The sequence below is a fragment of the Asterias amurensis genome, chromosome 4 (assembly GCF_032118995.1).
Source record: "Asterias amurensis chromosome 4, ASM3211899v1".
In the NCBI taxonomy this organism is placed as follows: Eukaryota; Metazoa; Echinodermata; class Asteroidea; order Forcipulatida; family Asteriidae; genus Asterias; species Asterias amurensis.
The window spans coordinates 3212028-3234861 of record NC_092651.1 but is presented as its reverse complement, the minus strand read 5'-3'; the positions used below and the strand labels follow the sequence as shown (position 1 = coordinate 3234861).

The window sequence follows — 22834 nt, the reverse complement described above, 5'->3', positions numbered from 1 at the left end:
AAAAAGGTTACCAGGTAGGACTGCTAACGCACGAAAGGTAGCTTAGCACAACAAAGTTATGCTTACAGAATTAGGTTACCAGCAAAAATATCATATCACGTGTACAACTTGTTACTTGTAACTTGATCATTGTTGCCGAACAAAAACTTGTTAAGCAATATTTTCTGCTTAAATAGCTTTATGAAATTGGGCCCTAACATTGTGTTGGCCAGTATGACAGCATTTTATCTGTTTCAGTAATCATCCACCAGTAGGGCCTAGATTGGTCTTTAATTAGCGCGAAGCTCGCCAATCGCTTAAATAGTAGGTGTAACATTGAAAGTTCTCTGATTAGTCTGAAATTCGTAAATATTTAGAGCTTTTGGGTTTAGGGTGCCTCGTTTGGGGGAAAATTTAGTGCACTTTTTCTAGGGGGCACTCGGTTGACGAAATAAATGTATCTGTAGCGTATATATTTTTGTGTTCGCATTGTATTCATGTTATTAACTTTGGCGGCTCAACTAAATGTTTGCAGTGATGCACAGTGGTGTTTTAAACATGAGACTCCTTCACATTCAAAATTTCTAAATTGTTCCTTGAGGATATTATTGCTCCTTTTTATGAACATGTGATGGTGCAGTTGATTTCATTAAATTGCCTGAAAACAAAATTACATCGTGAGCCAAGGCTCCAGCATACGAATTTATATTGAAGCTATGTCACGAGACGCATCGCATTTTAAATTTTTTTTAAATCATACAAATTATTGCTTATGCTGTTTATAGACCACTGTGTTCATTGACATGAGAAATAATATAATGACATGATCATCAGAAGTATCAAATATTATTTTTTATTTCAGAACTTTGTTTAAACGATTTATCAATGTTTTCTTAAATCAGTTGCCACAATATTTTAGCCAAAGTATGTTTACATACATGCGTTAACTATTAGTTTCTTTACTGCACGTGGTGTAGTGTTTTATTTGTTCAAACAAAGTCAATGATTTTAGAGTTTAAAGGAAAGGTATAGTTTGGTAATCACACTTAAAATTAATGGAAATAAAAACCTTTGGTTAGAAGCCTATACAGCAGCGTTTGATAGTAGAAAGCATTTTCAGAAGCATTTCACTTCGAAGTATGTGGCTATGTAAAAAGGTTACAATTTTTTGTGCACCAAAAATTTCCGTAACTCTTCTCAGATTGTGAATTCCTATTTGGGGGCTTATTTTTCCTATAACGTGGACATAATATTGCTCCGGATTTTCGGCGATATCTTAAAAACAAGACCACCTTTTGAATTGAAATGTTCAGATGGCATTAAAAACAATCAAATGGCTCAAAAACAAAAGGTTTACTTTGCCTTTATTAGAAGCTTCGTGCTTTTAAAAACAAGTAGGACTGCAGATTGGATTTATACAGTAATGAAATATAGTTTCCATTTTATAGCAGCTGCTTTATATATAATGTTCCATCTTGCAAAACATATTTAATGCTCAATTTGACAATTTCTGAACTGAGGTTAATTTGCTCTGAGCCATTGTCGTACATAGCATCTGTAACAATGTTTTAGTAACAATGCGATGGTCTTTGCTAAATATGTACCATCTTGCAAAACATGATAAATATTCATGTCGTGAAATCTTTTGATGAGGTTCATTTTGTACTGAACATTTGTCATGTATATGGCATACGTAACAATTTGTGTTACTGAATGAAATCCGATGGCCTTTGCTAAATATGTTCCATCTTGCAAAACATATGAAATATTCAATTCAAATGTTGTGACAATTTCTGAACTGGGGTTAATTTGCACTGAGCATTTGTCATGTATAACAATGTGTGTTACTGAATGAAATTCGATGGTATTTGCTAATAATTTTATTTGCAGCAAATAATTTTCGTGTTTTACTTTCTTGAATTCTGCGAAGACAAATGCTGCATTGTATAATAGAATATCACGCTGTGTACACTATACTTGATAATCATAATTGTAGGTGCAAAATGGTATTTTCATACGAACTTTGGAAAGTATAATTTAAGTGTATTTTCTAGGATTTATTGACAATATTATGTTTAAGTATGTTACATTTAGTGCTTCCTCTTTAGTTTCGCAATCAAATATTCAATTACATAATTATATTTAGTGTACAAATTATTCTGTATATACGAAACGGTTCGAGCGGTATTTTTTGAGAAATGTTCTTGTATATATAGAAAATCGCTGCAAAAAATTTACAAATCAGAATGTAACGCGTTAAACTTTTTGGCGTTATTACATGCATTGCTCCCTTCACCTTCTTAAATAACGAATGGGCATTATATATACCAGAGTTTAGAATGAATGAAACTGCATTTATAATGTACGAGTACAATCTTCAACTTTAATTTCACTCAATTCTTGAGTTAAAGGAACATTACAGAACTGTTATTAAAAAAAAAACTCGTCTAAGATCACAGATTTACATACAAATACACGGTCTACACGATGATGATGGTAGAAAACATCCCTTGAAATAATTATGTCTAAAATGCCATATTTGATGAGGAATAAATAAGGAGTTTATCGCTCAGTGAGCGTTTTTTTAAAGACATTTGAATCGGGTTTTGACCAAGATGGCCGACCAACTTCAAACTTGTACAGGTTGTCAGTTTATATGGTGGTTTACACAAAGTGCTTACACTGCCAGCAACTGTTTTGTTAGCAAAATCCGAATCTGTAATATTCCTTTAACATTGGCTCAATATTTTCAATTTTATCTTTTTTACCAGAATCATGTTTTCTGAAATTCATTGTACAAACTGTAACTTTTTGTTTAGGGATTATGGTTGTTCTTGTTTCCACATAGTAAAAGCACAGTGTATATGTTCATGCATTTTATAGGCCCATACAAATATATGTAATTACTCTTTCACACCTTGGCTTATATATTTTCAAGTAGTGTATATTTAGTTCACACAATACATTTGTATACGGATAGATTTTATAATCACTTCTGTAACCTTAAAGGGGAAACTGTGTGTTATTACATAAAGTTCAGAGTGAGTAAGAATTAAAACATAAATCAATGAGAAAAACGAAGAGTGATTGTTTATTTTATATAGGAGCTATCCCTCAAAATTATGTAATGTATACGTTCAGTAATCACTCTTAAAAGTAATGGCTGTAAAAACATTTGGTTAGATACCGTTACATTTTACTTCGAGGTGAGGTTGTTTTGTAAAAAGCTAACAGTTTTTTATGCCTCACAGTTTGAATCTGAGAAGCGATACCGCGTAACGCTTCTCAGATTGTGTTTTCTTATCGGGGTTTATTCTTCATTTGTACTATCTTCATTTGTATGTTTAAAACAAACGAAAAGTAACAAAAACCAAAGATATACGCTGCATTTAAATACAACAAAAGTACCATCTTATTTAAATGGCATACACTGCAATGTCTTTGAAATTCCGCAAGTGACTTGTATTGGTGATGAGAACAAGTATTGCCAACCATCGATGCCTATAAGTATAATCGAATTATATTCCCTTTTTATTAATTTAAAACATGCTTCTTCTTTTAGAGGACATATTTAACCCGAGGAGAAAGCGTTTATTGAATTTTGAAGTTAGAATTCATTAAAACAAAAATGAAATGTCATTCTCAGTCAGCGTCATGTTTGGCCATCCGATTTCTGAATCTTGCCATGGAGAACGAGCTCCAATCAGTCGGCTGTGGGGACGGTTGTCCCTCTGCTATGACCACTGGTGTCTCTCTCACATTGGGCCGGTTACGGTTCGACTTCCATGAATTAATCCGGTTGGCGAATGATCGGATCAACATCCCTGGTAATTCTGTGAGTGTACTTCTTCTTCTTTCTCTTGGTTCGACTGATGACGATTCTTGTGCACTACTTATGGTGGCTGTGGCACTAACTGTAGGATTTGTCAGTTCATCATCTGTGAGATCTGCGTCTGAGTTTTCCTCTCCAATGCTTAGTAGAGAGAGTTGTCTAGGTCGAGCTGTGCCTCTGCTTACAAGACCAGGCGCATTCATCAACATGGCGTTCATCAATTCATTCAGGTCAGTGGCTGACTCGGCATAGTCGCTGTCAGTACCATACGTTTCGTCATTCACGCGAACCTTGTCTTCATTTTTTTCACCAATCCGCCCGGGTCCTGCTGATGATTCTGGCCGAGTGTCTCTGTCGTTGGGGGCGTTTGAGTCAGTATCCAAGGCTTGGTGGTCGTGAATGTTCTGGAGAATGAGCCTCTCGAGGAATCTCTTCCTTTGCACGCGGTTCCCAAGCTGGGAAAAATCCGTCTGGATCCGGTTCAATCTCTTCCTCATAGTACGAGTCAGAACTACGGGTTCCTGCATCTTCAAACCACTGAAAACACCAGGAGTATTTGAAGCAGAGGTAGTGGATGACCCAAGATCACTCTTGACGGTGAAGTTGATAAAGTCCGGATGACCAATAGGCATTGATGTCATCACATGGCCGGCATTTGGCTGGCATCTGTTGTTGGGCGGTTCAACTCGAAGGAGAAGTGAGTGACTGACAATGTCTGAAATATTCTTTTGTCTGTTTTGAAGCTGATGACAGCACCCATAACCGAATATACCATAAGTGAAGCACATCTCGAGATCAAGTACAGCAATGGTTTTATGTCTGTACTGAAGGTCGTGTGACCCGGCTACATACAAACTCTTAATGATGTCATACAGATGCATGTCTTTGTGGCCAACGATTCTATGCACATGAGGGCTCTCCACGAGGACTAAGTCGAAACGAACCTGTTGGGGAATGAGATGTGAACATTAATATAGCTTGATTTGAAAGTTGTCATTAGCTGGAAGCCGATTTCTGGAGGTAAAATTTACCTTATCTTAAATGTAAATCGATCTTAACCGCTTAGCAAAGTATGATGTCAAAATATAAATCACCATGGTAATACTGATAACTCATTCTCTGACGAATCAGTGCTGTGTGGAATCCTTCCCATTATATTAATAAAAATTATCAAGACATCCCATGATGGCGTCTCTAGTAAAACAAAGACGGCGATGCGATAGGAGATTATGCCCCCCCCCACACCCCTCCCCCATACGGAGAACTGTGTACAAATAATATTCTGATAGTGATAGCGCCCTCTTCTGAATAAACTCCCTTTCCTCCCATGTTAATTTCCCGAATGATGATTCAAATGATTCGAAAAAGTGACTTCACCATTCATATACCCCTTTGCAAAATATGGTTTAAGCCTTCGTTAATAAATGATATATTTCTAATAAAATAAGTACATTTTCCATCACTGTTTTCTTGATTACAAAACTCGTTTAGTAATAGTAGCATGTTTAGTATCGACTAGGCTACATCATCCATGTATTTTGGATGGAAGTTTATTTCGTATCAAGAAACTAATAATATATTTACCTCATTTGATGGGTCGGAACGTTTCCTCGACACTTTAATGGAGAAGTGTTTGAGATCATCCAGTACTATTTTCTCATCTTTCTCAACTATGACAGTGGCAGTCGACTTGATGAAAGACCCAACCTTAATTCTTACATAGAGCTCGGGGTCATCGACTGATTCGATTAGGTTATTATCTAAGTTTTTCAGTAGTTTGGTATGGACGCTAAGCACTGCGCTTGGAAGGGCCGCTACGTACTCGGCTGAACTATCGTCCTCCTCAATGAAATCGAAACTCTCGTCACTCGACATGATTGTGGTTGAGTTATCTCGCAAATTGACAGTTTTTTAAAAGGTTCAATAGTAACAAGTTCAAATGATAAGAATCATGCATGCTGAATGTTAACATTTCGTCATGACTTTTTCAAATACTTTCGCACCCGCGTGAGCGTTGCGCTTTGAACGCGGACGCGTCCGTGCGTTCGAAATTACTATAAAACACCCGCGAAACAGAATTTCGCGGGTTTTGACATCAACATAAAATTCTTAAATAATTATGTAGACTACATTGACAAAAGGATCATTGTGACGGGATTGCTTGCAGGGCATGAAGACATCCGACAATCTTGAAGTTATGCAAGCCTCAATGCTCAGAACGTACACAGAAAAAGGTAGGTTGAAACAAAACCTTTGAGCTCTTCCTAAAGCGAAATATTTTATGATTTTTACTTAGTTTTCTTGGAAATAAAAAACTTCTAAATTTCAAACCAAAGCCCCAACTCATTTACAGATTATCATTACATGGTGTTTACTGCAAACCTTTCTATAGCACAAGTTATTTTTTTAAGTTTTTCCCTATAATATTTGGATTCGTGTTCAGTTAAAACTTTCTGGATTAACCAACATATTTGTGTAGCTAAAAAAAAGGAAAACTCGAACCAATATTGTTTAGTTGTGTTAAACCTACGATCTTTGTGATGGAAGAAGGCCAAATTACTCAGCCAACGGATGAGACCTATTTGCCGAGAAAGTGTAGGGACGTTTTCAAGACTGATACTCGGACGTTTAGAAAATTACATTGGAGTAGGGATGTTTTCATTTTGAGGGAGAGAAAAAAATAACGATTATCGCTGGGACTCCCAATATCAACTTGAGCAGAAGACGAAAGTTCAAGAGTCAATGCATTATTTCCCTTATTACTGTAGTAAAGAGATGTGAGACTTCTACCAAGTATTTTCCGGTCTTTGTGATGGAAGAAGGCACATCGCTTGCGCAACAGAAATAGAAAAGTCCTATTTGCCTAAAAAAGGCTATCTTTGTATTAAAAAAAAATTGTTTTCTTTTCTTTACAATCTGAAATGATTTACTAGTATTATCACGATTATTGACTTGTGAGCACATGGAATCAACCAAAACGACAAATTGTTAATTGCGGTAGTGAGAAAGTTGTAACCATTATAGGCTTACCTGACATCCAAGCAATGTAGCCCAAGTCCTTCATCCTCCATGCAGTGCCGAGAAAGCGTCAGTCCGAGCTGTGAACAAATTTAAAATACGAATGATTAAACAACCTTCATATATTCTTCTCGAAAAACAATTGAAGTAATAAATATTCATATGATCGCATCATGTCTGATGCATATTTTCCAGTATGAACTATTATATTGACACTTCTTGTAAAATAATGTATTTGTTTTCCAATTGCTAACACCAAAAAAAGTTTGAAGAAAGATACTTGGAGCAAACTCGACACTCTACCTACAAGCTAAATCATCAATACACCAACAGGCAGAGAAGAGAAAAGACCAGCATTGTATGATGAGTAGCCGTGCAGTAACCTCTTCAAGGACTGCCGATAAATGTGCCTTAAATGTACCTCTTGGGTCGCAACCAGAGAGGGCTACAGGCAATGTCTACAAACAGGCGACCATTCACCAACCCAGTGAGGATGCTAACGTCACACCAGTCAGAGCAATTGCAGCTAGTGACAAAAATATGCTACAAAATACATCGACCATTTTGAACACAACTGAGACAATGAAAACCGTCAAAAACCTTCCTGATTTTTCGGCTGTTAAGGATACGTTGTCATATTCGTGTGAGACCAAAGTTGTGTGTAACATTGCTGCTACCAAGATGGGCTCTGATATAATCAGTTCGGAAACACCAGGGACTTCGAGCAAAGAAATAAACTTCAATTGTTGTGACAAGACGCCATCTTTGCTCCACCAGCAAAGCTCATGTGCGAGAACTTCCCCTTGTACAAAAATCGCTAAAAACTCCCCCCGCCCAATGAGCGGGTCAGAAATGGTTGTGAAACCTCATCAGGGAAATACACCCGTTTCTGAAATGGAGGTGTCTTCAAAGCCACATAGACAAACCTCTCAAGATTCGTTACAGAGTTGTAAAGCAGGTGTTTCATCTACAGCATGTGTTTCTTCTAAATGTGATGTGGTTTGTCCAACTTTCTCACCAACATCCAAACAGGCAAAATGCACTATCGAGAAATCTTTGCCAATCACTGATTGTCTTAACAACATCCACACGAAGACGCCAATAGCATCACCCACGTCATCCTCATCCACGTCATCCTCATCTGGAATACCAATGAGGAAACAAGAAACGGCAACAACATCAAGTAAGAGGACAATAATCGTCCTATCCCCACAGCAACAGCAACAGATTCAACAGAACTTAATACTATCATCCATAAGAAACATCATCCATGGAGATAAGGCAAATTTCGCAACCTCGACAGTGACGACACCTCTTCATAGTAATGCAGTCAAACAACAAGCATCAGATGTAAAATCATCTACAAATCCTGCAATAATTTCTGCTGTCGAGGCGTACACCAAGTGGGCAAGGTAAACGTATATTATTAGTCTTACTCATTTGTATAATTTAAAGGCACTGGACACTGTCCCCAAAAAAATTGTTAGCATAAAACGACCCTGGTAAAGAGTAATGGAGAGATGTGGATATGTGAGAAACGGTTCCCTCTGAAGTAACGTATAGGTTTTTTTTAAATAGGTATTTTTTACACTCAAATATGAAAATAATTCAGCTGAAACGATTTTGTTATAGGCAGATGAAAGAACACACTTTTGTGGAGCAAAGGTGTTTTTTCTATTTTCTTGCCCTAAATGTTCACAGTGCAAGTGCGAATATTGGTCTTTGACAAATTTTCATTACACAAAGAAATTCTTTGAAGTATATATTTGGCCCTGAGTTTTAGAGTTTTAAAAAGAACTTGATCATCGTAAATAGTCACTATACAAAAACAAATCTAAAACAATAAGCAATCTTTCTTTCGTTATATTTTCGTCTTCTCCAGCAAATACTCGATGTTTCTGAGGGGGATGATTCCCAAAGCAAATGATCAACAGATCACGGGGCTTCTTTATCACCGTTGGAATACAATGACAAACGCAGAGAGGGCTCAGTATGGATGGCCGAGTTACAACATTGTTCCTTTGGGTATACACCCCAACCCTACGACCCCCACAAAACCCTCCACCCCAAAGAACCCCTCTACCCCAACGAACCAAAAGGTACAAAACACAACCATCGTATCGCCATCCACTGTATCAGTACTACAGGCTCACACAGTGGGTTTCACCACTTCTCCAGTTTCTAGGCAAGATGGGCACCAGTTGAAGACCGATATGTCACAGCAGAAGTTGTTTTCAAGAGAGACCACACCCAAATCGAAGGTTCCAACAACACACTTGGAACGAAGACAGGACATGAAAGGAGATTTCATCACTTCTCCAGTTTCTAGGCTAGATGGGCACCAGTTGAAGACCGAGATGTCACAGCACAAGTTGTTTTCAAGAGAGACCACACCCGAATCAAAGGTTCCAACAACAAACTTGGAAAGAAGACAGGGTCCAAAAGTGGGTTCCATCACTTCTCCAGTTTCTAGGCAAGATGGGCACCAGTTGAAGACCAATGCGTCTCAACAGCGAATGTTTTCAACGGAGACCACACCCAAATCAAAGAGAACAACAAACTTGGAACGAAACATTGTCGGCACTGCGTTGGTGCCAATACTTAACAGAAGGTTGTATCCGGTTCTTTCACCTGTAAAACCCAAACTGACACAGGTTTCTGACCGTCCAGGGAACTCAACACTCTGTAAAATGATGAAGCATTTTAATTACACCATGATGAACCTTGATCGGTTCATTGAGAACCGCTTCATGCAACATCTTTTATCAAACGACCCACAAGGCATGGACGATCTTTACGAGGAAGTGGCGAGGAACCAAAAACTACAACAAAATCCTTTACCTGACCTACTGTCTGATTTCATCATTGACGCTGATATTCGGAGGAAAGGGAAGGAACAGCAGCTAAGGTCTTCGTCATTGGGGAACAGATTTGATAATTCGCAAGCTATTAGTTCACCGAAAAGACCAAACATGCCAGGCAATGGCACAGTTGCAAAAAACGCCCACCAAGTGAGACGTGTTCCAAAGTGCAGTTCAAGTGGCACGCATGAAACGCTCACCGACACAAAGGCAGAAAAAGTCCCACTCCCCCAAAACAAAGATGAAAACATCAGACAATTAGAAGAAAAGTACGAACAGCAGAAACTTCTTCGAAAAACGTCACTTGCTTGCAAACAACCTGACAACACAAGTCAACGATACCGAAGAACACTTGAGCCAATTATTCGGTTTGATGACACCCTTGATCTGGTTTCTCTTGACTTAATCCCAGAAACGAAAATGTGGAACCTCCTCTGTCATCTATTTCCCCCTTGGAAGAAATCCAACTTGGTGAATTGCGCTGAGGATGTTGAAGAGTTCTTAAGAAAAGTTGAGGATGTTCCACAAGCTAACCCAAGTATCTTAAATACGTCAATGGAAGAGGGAGACTTAACATCAGATAAGAAACAAAATGGTGACTACCTCCTCAAGAAGGCAGAAAGCAAACGCAGAGGAGACAAGCAAGCTAGACGGTCATTGTCACCACTAAATACAGCAAAACATCGAAAACATAAAAAGCACAGACATAAAGAATCAACAAAGGGCCCGAACATGGAAATGATTGACAATGAACTCAAACGTAAGACAAGGAAAAAGGCTCATAAACATCAAAGGGAAAAACACAAACGCATTGACGAGAAAGCGTCTTACGCAAATTGCACACCAAAGGAAGCAGACACTGACAAAGCTTGTAAAAGGAAAAGCAGGTCGAAACACAAGACAACAACTAAAAATGCTTCAAAAAGTGAATCTGACTGTATGGGTTCAAAGTATGAGACTGCAATAATACCAACAGTGAAGAAGCGCCATCGAAAAGTAAAACCTGCATCCGCATTAAAGAAGACAACGTGTGAAACTTCACAATGCGACAACAAGACAAATGGCGTACACAGATGTGTGTCATCATCAAAAACTATTGTAAATCAGCTGGATTATGAAGAAAACTACTGTATTGAGAGAGATCAGAAAAAGGATAAATTAACTGCGGTTGAGACAAGCAAAGGAAATAGAACAACTAGAACATCTGTAAGAGGGGATCAATGGAAATTGAGAATCGTTCTCAAACCTCCGCGGGTCAAACCAACTGAGAAAAAAAGAAACGCAGAGCAGAAAATCTGCCCAGTTTTACCCAATTCCACGTCTCTAATCGGTGAAGATGAACTGATTGTCACTAACAATGATAATGGAAACCATCCTGATGTGAACAGCCAGAAACAGAAGGATATTGAGAATGGAGAACTCGACATCAAAGACTCACAATGTCAGTCGAGCATCACGAAGGCGTCGGTGATTGAAGACGGACAAGATCACAAACAGAAAATGTCAGACATCAGCACGAAAACTAGTGACATGTACAACGATTATCATATTACGGAGTCGTACTCTTCATTAAATACTTTAATTTCTGAAGACGTATCTATTGATGAACAAACCACAGGAACCAGTACGAATACCGTTATCGATGTACACTCCAAAGGAACAACAGTTGTGGCCAATGAGAAAACAGTTGTGACCCATGAGAAAACAGTGGTGACCGATGAGAAAACAGTTGTGGCCAATAAGAAAACAGTTGTGGCCAATAAGAAAACAGTTGTGGCCGATGAGAAAACAGTTGTGGCCAATGAGAAAACAGTTGTGGCCAATGAGAAAACAATTGTGGCCAATGAGAAAACAGTTGTGGCCAATGAGAAAACAAATGTGGCCCATGAGAAAACAATTGTGGCCGATGAGAAAACAGTTGGTGCCGATGAGAAAACAGTTGTGGCCGATGAGAAAACAGTTGTGGCCGATGAGAAAACAGTTGTGGCCCATAAGAAAACAATTGTGGCCAATAAGAAAACAGTTGTGGCCGATGAGAAAACAGTTGTGGCCGATGAGAAAACAGTTGTGGCCGATGAGAAAACAGTTGTGGCCAATGAGAAAACAAATGTGGCCCATGAGAAAACAATTGTGGCCGATGAGAAAACAGTTGTGGCCGATGAGAAAACAGTTGTGGCCGATGAGAAAACAGTTGTGGCCGATGAGAAAACAGTTGTGGCCCATAAGAAAACAATTGTGGCCAATAAGAAAACAGTTGTGACCCATGAGAAAACAGTTGTGGCCGATGAGAAAACAGTTGGTGCCGATGAGAATCTTGATAACTCTCATACTTCAAAAGAAAACTCATCCACAAGTCCCAATAGCATGCAACAGGAGAGTGACACATTCAAAGGAGCCCAACAGACGCATAAAGAATGTGGAGTTAAAGAAGAATATGCAAATATTGATCATGAATATTCATCACTGGAGCCTTGTGAAAGGGATAAGAAAGACCCGGAATTCCCACAAATGAATGAGTCTTCTTTACCAGAGCTAATACCACACAACAGTTCTCCAACATGCAGGGTAAAACTTACAACAATTTATGTTTCATATCATCCTCTTAGATTGTTTTGGAAAAACATACCTGGTGGATTTAACAAGGAGTTAAGATTAATTTAGTCTTGGGTGGTAACCAGTTCCTGTTAAGCAACACTTGTATGTGCTTAGTGCGTTTTTTGTGTGCTTACAGGCTTTATGAAATTGGGACCAGGGCTCAATTTCACAAAGCCTGTAAGCACAAGAACTTGCTAAGCACAGGAAAGTATTGCTTAACAAAAATAGATTAGATTAGTGCCCCGCAAAATTTGTGCTTTATAGCAGATAAAATTGAACCGTACTATTTTCTGCTAAACAGTTTCATGCAATTTGCCCCTGGTATCCTATGGCTTGCCTAAAATGGTTTTAGATGAGGGATGGGTATGATAATAACTATTTTATATATTAATTACTTGTGGCTTGTTTTGGGAAAAAAAAAGATTACGACAAAAAATAGTTATGTTGGAAAAAAAAAAATATATATAATTTTTTTATCAAATAAACAAATGTTACTAGCTCAGCTGCTTTAAAACAATGTCACTAGTTTACTCCTTCTGTTAACACAATTTCCTTACAGACGGAACTTGAGAATAGAAAAGGCGACAAAGTTCAGACAACATCATCGAATCCAAAGACTGGGGGATTTAGAAAAGACCAAGACAATATCTCATCGAGTTCACTGAAGACAACAAATGCAGCGGTGAAGCCTGACACTGAGCCGACTATATCAGGAGTCAGCAACAACAACAAACAAAGTCTTTCACCACAGACCGGAGATTTGGATATGACTTGCAGTAATGAGTTTCCCAAAAGTGCTAAGTCGAGTCCTAATGATAAATTAAATGCACTGCCAATTTTGCAGAATAAATGCAAGGGGGAAACAAACGACAATGTGAAAGGCAACTTTTCAAGAAATAATTCTGATAATGAACAAAATTATTCAAGTGTATCTGATCCCCAAAGGCTAGATACAACAGTTAACACCGGGCATGTCACACAAATATCTGAATCATTAGAAAACACAAACAAACTTGAGAAGTGTAGCAAGAAAGGACAGACTCGCCGCTCAATGCCCGTAACACCAAGGAGAAGATACAACACAAGACAACAACAGAGGGCGACATCACTGTGAAACGGCAATATTATCGTGTGCACACAATGTACACTATACTGATACAACTTGCTTTATACGATTTATTCACAAATTTAAATGCATTAGCAGGGAAAAGTATTTGCCTATGTGGACTTAAATAGGAACCACATGATAATGTAATTCTTAACCCCACTTCCTCAGTCATGACAACATTAGTCTATCTTTGATAAATATTCAAATACTAGCTTTCATTGTGGTGGACGTTAGCGTCGAACTAAGGTTGGTGCATTCAAAAAAATGGAACACAGTCAATTGGGCACATACTTCATAACAATTGTGTTTGGCAGTCAATTCAAATGCAAAAATGTTAATAAAAGAACCAATTAAGGGCAATGCATACAATGAAGAGTAGTGTTTTTAAACACAGGCTACAACAGTGTAGAAACCGAAATACAACCAAGCTCGCCAAACGTACGTTATCTGAGCCCAATGTCATTATTTTCCCGTGTGTGGGTCAATAATTGGCAATGCAATGTTTTTTTTCCCTCTTTTTTTTTTCAGTATCTAAAGAATTATTAAATAAGATGTCAGTCGACTCTTTCCACATAAACAAATCCTTTCTAGTGAATTATTGAGACTTAACGTACGTTCTAAAAACACAACTAGTGAAGTGAAAAAAAATACAAGCAAGCCAAGTGCACGTTATCGGAGCCGAGTGAAATTTTTATGGACATCAATTTATTGGCAATGCAAAGTGTTTTTCTTATTTCGGTATCTAAAAATACCATACAAAATAATTGCCAAACCCTTACCACTGCCACATAAAAAATCCCTTCTAATAAAACCCCCATACATAACGTACGTTCTAACAACAAAATAGTACCAGTGGTTTGTTTTTTTAAACACTTGTGACAAAAATACAAGCAAGCTTGCCAACTTGGAGCCGAGTGTGATTTCCCGGTGTCAATAATGCAATGTTATTTCCCCCCCTTTTCAGTGTCTAAAGAGACATAAAAATAGACGTCAAACACTTACCACATAAATATATCCCTTCTTGAGTGTTCACAATCCTCCATTTCGACATAATTCAAAGGAAACTGTGGTCCAAATCGTCCATTTTCCCAAAGGAAACGAGGTAAAAATCCATGAGCGTGCCAAATACAGGTAAATATCGGCAAATGTCGTCTGCTCAGTGACCCTCCCCCCGGGCCCCAACCCACGTGTCTTCTTGGACGATTGCATTACGCTGCAGGGGTGTGTGATGAATCCTAGGTGTTTAGTTTCCCCAAATAACTAATTTCCGTTTTATTGTTTCTTTTAGATTTTACTAATCAAAACCGACTATTTTTTTGTTAATAAGAAATTGTCATAAAAATAACAAAAATACATCTAAAAGGACCTTCACACAGAAGATAATAAAATAAACGGAGGACAAACACCCCCATGAGGAAAGTGCTGATGACCAAAAGTTTAAGAATTTGCATAAAGCGTGGCTTTTGTCAACAGGTGTACGCGTGTTGTGATCTGCACAAAATATTAAGTGTCTGACAACTTATCGACTGCTGTTTGCTGTTCTTGTAAATGTTTTTTGCAATTGTTCAAATAATATACACAAACTTAGTGACAGTTTTGTGTCTCCGTCTGACCATGGAGGAATAAATTTATTCCTCCATGGTCTGACAGGCTTTCTTTTGGGAAAATACATATTACAGGTTATCTCAAAATAAATCTAGATAAATTGTACCACACAGGCTCGAATGGCAATATTTGGACCCACAATTCTATGACCCATTTTGACTTAAATTTGAGTGGTGTAGATGAAGTATTGGCTGAACAGGTCTTCTTTTTAACATGTTAGATTTCTCAAATCAATTTAGGATAAAAATTAACAGTGATGATATTCCAATCCAAGTACATTTCAAAGGGTTGCAAAACATACAAAATAAAGTTACATACACATACACATACTTTATAATTCTTATATAAAAATGCAGCTAGCCTCTTATTTTATTATTCAACCTTTATGCAAATTTCCACTGTAACATTAAAAAGCGCTCTCTTACTCTTAAAGAACATGATCATCATTTATAACATATCGCACTCTTGTTTTACTTCAAGAACATGATAATAAATAATGTTATCAACTCTCATAATCAAAACTTAAGCTATGATAACCTATTTGGTTTTTATAATACATGTTAAATTTGCATCGGGGATAATGGATATTCGCTTTGGTTTTTACCCATACACCGACGTGTACTGCCAAAACATAGGATTCAAACTGCCTCTAGCTACCGGGCAAACCTCAAACACTGTTCTAGAATTGCAGGGGTCGTGGGTTCGAATCCCACCCGGATATTTTTCACAGGACTCGGGAAAGTGCTGAGTATACAAAGCTAATACACATCGATGTATGGGTAAAAACCAAAATTTACACTATTTGGTTTTGTTTGTTTTCCATCATTTTGATTGAAAGTTATGTTGTTTACATAATCTATAAATATATATTTTTGATATTGTTGTTAAAACAGTACCTTTACATCTAAAAACAATTTGGCAGAATGTGACAAAAAAGCATGTGCTCACATGGAATTTTATGGTATTTGAAAGCAACAATGCTGTTTAAAATCTCCACAATGCTTTGTGTCTGTATTATGTTTTGTTAAAAACTACTCTGCGACTATTAAACAAAATGATAAAAGCTTGTCCAGTTTTACAATTAAAGTTTGCTTTAATTAATTGTTGAGAAACATTAAATTGTGGGTGTTTAATAATAATAATGGCTTCTTATATAGCAGGCATTTAGACTTAATTTAAAAGTTTTTCCTTAGATGTTAAAATTAAGGTAATAACATTATAAAAACAATCATTAATTGAATATAATAAGGCACGACTTACTGGAGGTGTTAAGTGCTGACAAAACAAAATCAATATAATGATAATATTACAAATGTTTCTCTTGAAAAACGCTCAATGATATAATACAAACATGTGGGGAGACAAAATAAAACAATGGGTGCGTTCGATTAGCTTGCCTGGGTTGACCCCACGGTGCTCGCTCGGGTGAGCCCCTGACAAGAGCTAATCGAACGATCATTCTCGCCCTCTTGTGGTAAAAGCATGCACCTCGGGTCACCCTCAAGTGACCCAATCCACAAGCAGGGCACTTGGGGCTGACCTGGGTGAGCCCCTGGAATGCAACAAAGACTTTCGATTAGCTTCCCTGGGTCGACCCCATGGTGCTCACTCGGGTGAGCCCCTGACAAGAGCTAATCGAACGATCACACTCGCCCTCTTGTGGTTAAAGCATGCACCTCGGGTCACCCTCAAGTGACCCAATCCACAAGCAGGGCACTTGGGGCTGACCTGGGTGAGCCCCTGGAATGACGTCAAAGACGTTCGATTAGCTTCCCTGGGTCGACCCCACGGTGCTCACTCGGGTGAGCCCCTGACAAGAGCTAATCGAACGATCACACTCGCCCTCTTGTGGTAAAAGCATGCACTTCGGGTCACCCTCAAGTGACCCAATCCACAAGCAGGGCACTTGGGGCTGACCTGGGTGAGCCCCTGGAATGACGTCAAAGACGTTCGATTAGCTTCCCTGGGTTGACCCCAAGGTGCTCACTCGGGTGAGCCCCTGACAAGAGCTAATCGAACGATCACACTCGCCCTCTCGTGGTAAAAGCATGCACCTCGGGTCACCCCCAAGTGACCCAATCCACAAGCAGGGCACTTGGGGCTGACCCCGGTGAGCCCCTGGAATGACGTCAAAGCTATTCGAACGTACCGGGGGAAGAGCTACACAATGTAATTATGCCTCACAACAAAACACATAAGCCAAAACACCAACAGGGCCAACTTTCATGGCTTTGCTTGTCTTTGAATTCTGCGTTTAGGATCACCATTCACATTTAAAGGCCCGGTCACACAGGCCTCAATAACGAGAACAAAATCAAAAGCGTCAAAAATGCACACCCTCAATTGGTTGAATGAGCGTGGACATATTCTGTGGGAGCAACTCAACCAACAGAGTGTGTTCTCTTTGCGTTGTGATTGTTTCGTTATCGATGCAGTGTGACTCAGCCTTTACTGTGCAAGCACCAAATTTATGCGCTCGCTGTGTAAGCAAAGAATGCCTAACCACACGGAATACGCACACACACGTGCCAAAATTCCCTGCTACCCTGTGAAATCCGCTTGACGTTAGCACAGAATTCCATGCTTCCGCAAGCCTTTACTGTAAGCAGAGCCATGAAATTGGGTATAACAATAAGTATACAAGTTTTAAAGTTTATCCTTATTACTTTTTAACGCAATGCCTTTTACATATATTTTCTTAAAGACACTGGACACTATTGGTAATTGTCAAAGACCAGTCTTCCCACTTGGTGTAATCTCAATAAATGCATAAAATAACAGACATGTAAAAATTTGAGCCAATTGGTCGTCAAAGTTGCAAGATATGAATGAAATAAAAAACACCCTTGTAACACAAAGTTGTGTGATTTCAGATGCTTGATTTTGATACCTCAAAATCTAATTATGAGGTCTCAAAATCAAATTCGTGGAAAATTACTTCTTTCTCGAAAACTAAATTACTTCGGAAGGAGCTGTTTCTCACAAGGTACTATCAACAGCTCCCCATTACTTGTTACCAAGTGAGGTTTTATGCTAATAATTATTTTGAGTGATTATCAATAGTGTCCACTGCCTTTAAGATAAAATTGCTTTTTACAATGTTTCTGTGTGTCGAGTATTGTAGAGTCTTTCTTGATCAGTACACCGCTTTTCAATGGCTGCTTTCCCTCTTACATTAGTTATTATCAGACACCTTAAACACACCAGGGCCCAATGTCATAAAGCTGCTTAAGCAAACAATATTGCTTAACACTTTTCTGCTAAGCAGAGTTGAGCAGGATGCTTGTCACAAATTGTACTAGTGCACGGTAGTTCGGCTGGTAAACTTATTCTGGGAGGCGTGATTTTGTTATGCTTAGCTAATTTTAGAGCTTATAAGCAGCTATATGAAATTGGACCAAGTTGACATACAATTCGTTTGTTACACCAAAACAGCTAAAGCTAAATTAATCTGTGTACAATATACTTCATATAATACAATATTAAAAAACAATAGAAAGACTATTCATTATTATAAGCAATCAATAATTGTGTTAGTGCAAATAAAATAAAAAACCATTTGTCATCAATAAAATATATTAGTAGTACTGTTGAATGATTAGTAACATGAATATTAAATGGAACAATATGCCATATTTCGTTATAAATTGTCTGCCAAACACTGAGCTGCAATTATTTATCTACTACTAAAAATATATATGTATTATCATTGCTTGTATAACACGATTCTATTTAGACTTCTGGACAAGTTGCTAAATGCCTGTCGCGAAGATAGCATTCCGACTCTCCCCGCGGTTTTGTCGCGAGAATACTGCTCTCGCGACTACGATCCCATTCAACAGGGAGTCGAAGTCGGGCAACCAGCAGTTTGCGTGAGAGCAGTGATCTTGCGAGAGTACCGCCACAACTCAACCATTTCACCATGTGGGACCAATAATGACTTGTCCACACCTCTAGATTCTATTCAACAAATATTTGGTAATTTCCAAGGATTACATGTATACAAAAAATGAGCAAATGCAGTACATTTGGTATAGATTTATAAAACAAAATAAATAAAATAATATGTGAGCAATTTTCTAATTGGTGTCTACAGCTACGACTGATTGTTGCTAAGGATTTTGCTTAGGTCATTCTATACCTCAGTGCATGATGATATGGCAATCGAGCCGTAGTCAAAGCCCTAGGGCAAGTTCGAGAGTGCACAACGTTAACTAAAGGTTGACTATTTTGACTCGAACCCTGGGGTGCGTTCCATTCACGCAATTGTTGCCAACAGTTACGCACGTTCGCCAACAATTTCAAGTGAAACGAGTTGTGTGTCGGACAAGCATATGGTATTATTTCTTTGTCACAAACATAATTTCATTGTATTTTCGGTGATTTATATGAAGATTTAAAGCAACAAAGTTAATTAGTTGAAGAAATGATGTAGAAAAGAGGACTACATACAGGAAATACTAAGTTCAAAAAAATACTAGGTATGGTGCGTGCAATCTTCATTTCAGGGAGCCGCCATATTGACATCGCTTAATGAGCACCAATCCTTCAAAAGATAAAAACCGTTTGCGCGAACAGTTGCGATCGTTTGCGCGAGTGGAACGCACCATAGGCCGAACATTGGTCGAACATTGGTTGACTACTGTGGTTGACCATTTGGAACCAGCCTCGAGACCATGGAGCAAGTTTGAGTGTACACCGCCATGGTTAACTAAAGGTTGACCATTTTGACTCGAGCCCAGGCTGGTCGAACATTGGTTGACTACTGTGGTTGACCATTTGGAACCAGCCTCGAGACCATGGAGCAAGTTTGAGTGTACACCGCCATGGTTAACTAAAGGTTGACCATTTTGACTCGAGCCCAGGCTGGTTGAACATTGGTTGACTACTGTGGTTGACCATTTGGAACCAGCCTCGAGACCATGGAGCAAGTTTGAGTGTACACCCCCATGGTTAACTAAAGGTTGACCATTTTGACTCGAGCCCAGGCTGGTTGAACATTGGTTGACTACTGTGGTTGACCATTTGGAACCAGCCTCGAGACCATGGAGCAAGTTTGAGTATACACGGCCATGGTTAACTAAAGGTTGACCATTTTGACTCGAGCCCAGGCTGGTCGAACATTGGTTGACTACTGTGGTTGACCATTTGGAACCAGCATCGAGACAATGAAGCAAGTTTGAGTATACACGGCCATGGTTAACTAAAGGTTGACCATTTTGACTCGAGCCCAGGCTGGTCGAACATTGGAACCAGCCTCAGGACCATGGTTTCTTCCATGGTCCTGATATGATAGCCTGTTCCACGCTAACATGTGTAAAGCGCAGAAGGGAACCAGTGACACTGAAGAATAGTGTCCAGTGCCTTTAAGCTCTCAGTCAGTGAAATCTTGGAGCAGATATGCCTCCTGGTAAATGGTTATTGTAAGCTACAGTCTGTTTGAAAATAATCAGTTAATAAAAACAATAAAAAGCTACCAATTCAACGTCAACAAGTTTTTTAATTAGTTAGTTAAACTAAAGTTGTACACTTCAACGTTGAACAATTTGAAAAGAGAAAATTTTATGAAAACAGTGCTATAATTTGTTTCTCTTTACTAATTCATTCAAATATTTCCGTTGTACTGATTATTTTTTACCTTTTTAAAAGCAATCAGATTTTATTAAAAAGTATAAAATCTAGAAAGGTTTAAATATTCTGAAACTGTGAATAAAAATATGAATCTTAGGGTTTCTATTTGCCTGTTTGAAAGTATTTGGTTCATGCATCTTACATCACTCAGTAATTAATGCAAAACTTGAGAAAACATCCCTAGAAGATAATAAAAAAATACCCTTTAAAGATGTGGAACCTTGCAAGCTTATTTACAATTAGTACACAAAATATATATATTGTTATGCGTTAAGAAGATTTTAAATGTCCACAAGTTTCTTGACAAGTCTGAAATTAAATGAAGTTTCAATATGATAGAAAACCTTTTGCAGGGGAAGGGAGGTAGGTGGAGGGGGTTATTTGGGGCATGTTTGAAGAAGTTTGAAGAAACTCATGCCCTTTTCTAAAACCACGACTTTGGCTTTGGCTTCAGGCTCCGATCTCTCGTCTGAAGCCCTGAGCGCATACACAAATCATGCGCAATTGTCAAAACAACTTCGGGCCAAGCTAGGCCTGAGCCAAATCTGGAGCCGAGCCGTGGTTTCGAAAAGGGCCTCAGTTTAGTAATCTGTTGAAATACTAAAAAACAAACTTACTTGTCCTGTTTTTCCTTCTTCTTCCTTTTCCAGAAATAACTCTTTTTGGATTTCTCTTTGGGCGGTTCTTTCATGGAGACTTGTTTAGAAAGTTCTGGGCTGGCCTTAAGGTTGTCTTTTCGTTTATGGTCTGGATTGCTCTGTTCGTCAACTACGGCCAAATCCATCCAGTCAGGACCGGCAGCATGAGTGGGTTTATGCTCTTTTGGTTTGCGCCATTTAAAGAAACTTTTACTTTTCTTGACTTCCCTGCCTTTGGTTGGTTTGGTTGCTTCTGGGATCGGCGATCCCTTATGGGTGACGTCGTGCGTGGGGTTTGGTCTGGACTGTTCGTGGTGACCGGGTAACACTTGCTGATGAGGATGTGGGGACGGGGTTGGCTGATGGGGGTTTTGGACTGGCTTTATGGACTCTGAACCTGCTGAAAAAGTTGGTACTCCCTGAATGGAAAAGAAGTACTCATGAGGTTAAAAGAAGTCGAAGACTTCACTCTTGAATAGCTATCAATAAAGTCGAATTTTGAGACTGATATCCAAAGTTAATAATAATAATACTCAATACTAGGTTCTTATATAGCGCTTATCACACCCCTGGACACGATAAGAAGATCACACCCCTCAAAACACTGCAAGGTACATGTATGTGGACTCTCTTTGAATTTTCAATAGCACCTTATAATGGTTTACAAGGTGCTGTGGTGCAATATGCTGCCAATCAAACCAGAAACACTGGAGTGAACCTCTTCTCTTTTAAACATAGAGTAATTCCTGCAAGGTATGTGGGACTATGTCTGAATTATGAGACCTACTCTTTGATAGGACTGTGTAATAGTTTACAAGGTGCTGTGGCGCAATATGCTGCCAATCAAACCAGGAACACTGGGGTGAACCTCTTCTCTTTAACATAGAGTAATTCCTGCAAGGTATGTGGGACTATTGTTTGAATTATGAGACCTACTCTTTGATAGGACCATGTAATGGTTTACAAGGTGCTGTGGTGCAATATGCTGCCAATCAAACCAGGAGCACCGGGGCGAACCCCTTATCTTTTCGATAAATGCACTCGGTTCTTTTACATGCGTTACACAACACATGGGACCAAAGGCTTTACGTCCCATCCGCAGGACGAAACAATGGTTAAGTGTCTGGCTTAAGGACACAAGTGTCATGACTGGGACTCAAACCCACACTCTGCTGAACAGAATTACCAGAGTTTGAATTTGGTGCTCTGAACCACTCGGCCGCGACACTTCCAAGTTTTCATTAAAAGAATTCAGAAAAGGTTTGTTTTTGTCTAAGTGAAGTCATTGAGGTTGCTCTGAGAATGAAACTGTTTTTCATGCGGATGAGTGAAGCAAAGACCTACACTCTTGTATAGCTATCAATAAAATACAATTAATATTGATCATATTAATATTAAGACATATAGACTGTTGTGCAGACCATGCAAGTGAAAGTTGCGTGCATAACTATCAAGGAATATTTAAATACAAGCATATTTATATTGAATTTAAGATAAACATAGCTGCACAAAAAGAGCAGAGACAAAGTTACTTTTAAAACATAATGCAAAAGTAGCAAAAATAGAA

General features: G+C 38.6%; 3 protein-coding genes across 3 annotated transcripts in view; 1 reads left to right on the top strand and 2 right to left on the bottom strand.

Moving 5' to 3' along the window:
• Positions 1-20: 20 nt before the first annotated feature.
• LOC139935777 (uncharacterized) lies at positions 21-5781 on the bottom strand. The gene is made up of 2 exons (XM_071930357.1): positions 5396-5781; positions 21-4755 (listed from the first exon to the last, which is right to left on the bottom strand). The coding sequence occupies exons 1-2, from the start codon at positions 5684-5686 to the stop codon at positions 3622-3624; spliced, it is 1425 nt and encodes a 474-aa protein (XP_071786458.1). The 5' UTR covers positions 5687-5781; the 3' UTR covers positions 21-3621.
• A 126-nt stretch (positions 5782-5907) lies between these two features.
• Positions 5908-13399, top strand: LOC139935776 (uncharacterized). The gene is made up of 4 exons (XM_071930355.1): positions 5908-6045; positions 7095-8241; positions 8712-12255; positions 12845-13399. The coding sequence occupies exons 2-4, from the start codon at positions 7190-7192 to the stop codon at positions 13397-13399; spliced, it is 5151 nt and encodes a 1716-aa protein (XP_071786456.1). The 5' UTR covers positions 5908-6045; positions 7095-7189.
• A 7830-nt stretch (positions 13400-21229) lies between these two features.
• LOC139935778 (inverted formin-2-like) overlaps positions 21230-22834 on the bottom strand; it is a 77046-nt gene continuing 75441 nt past the window's right edge. The window contains exon 19 of the mRNA XM_071930358.1: positions 21230-21686. Coding sequence (XP_071786459.1) covers positions 21243-21686 — 444 coding nt within the window. The 3' untranslated portion in view covers positions 21230-21242. The remainder of the gene's footprint in view (positions 21687-22834) is intronic.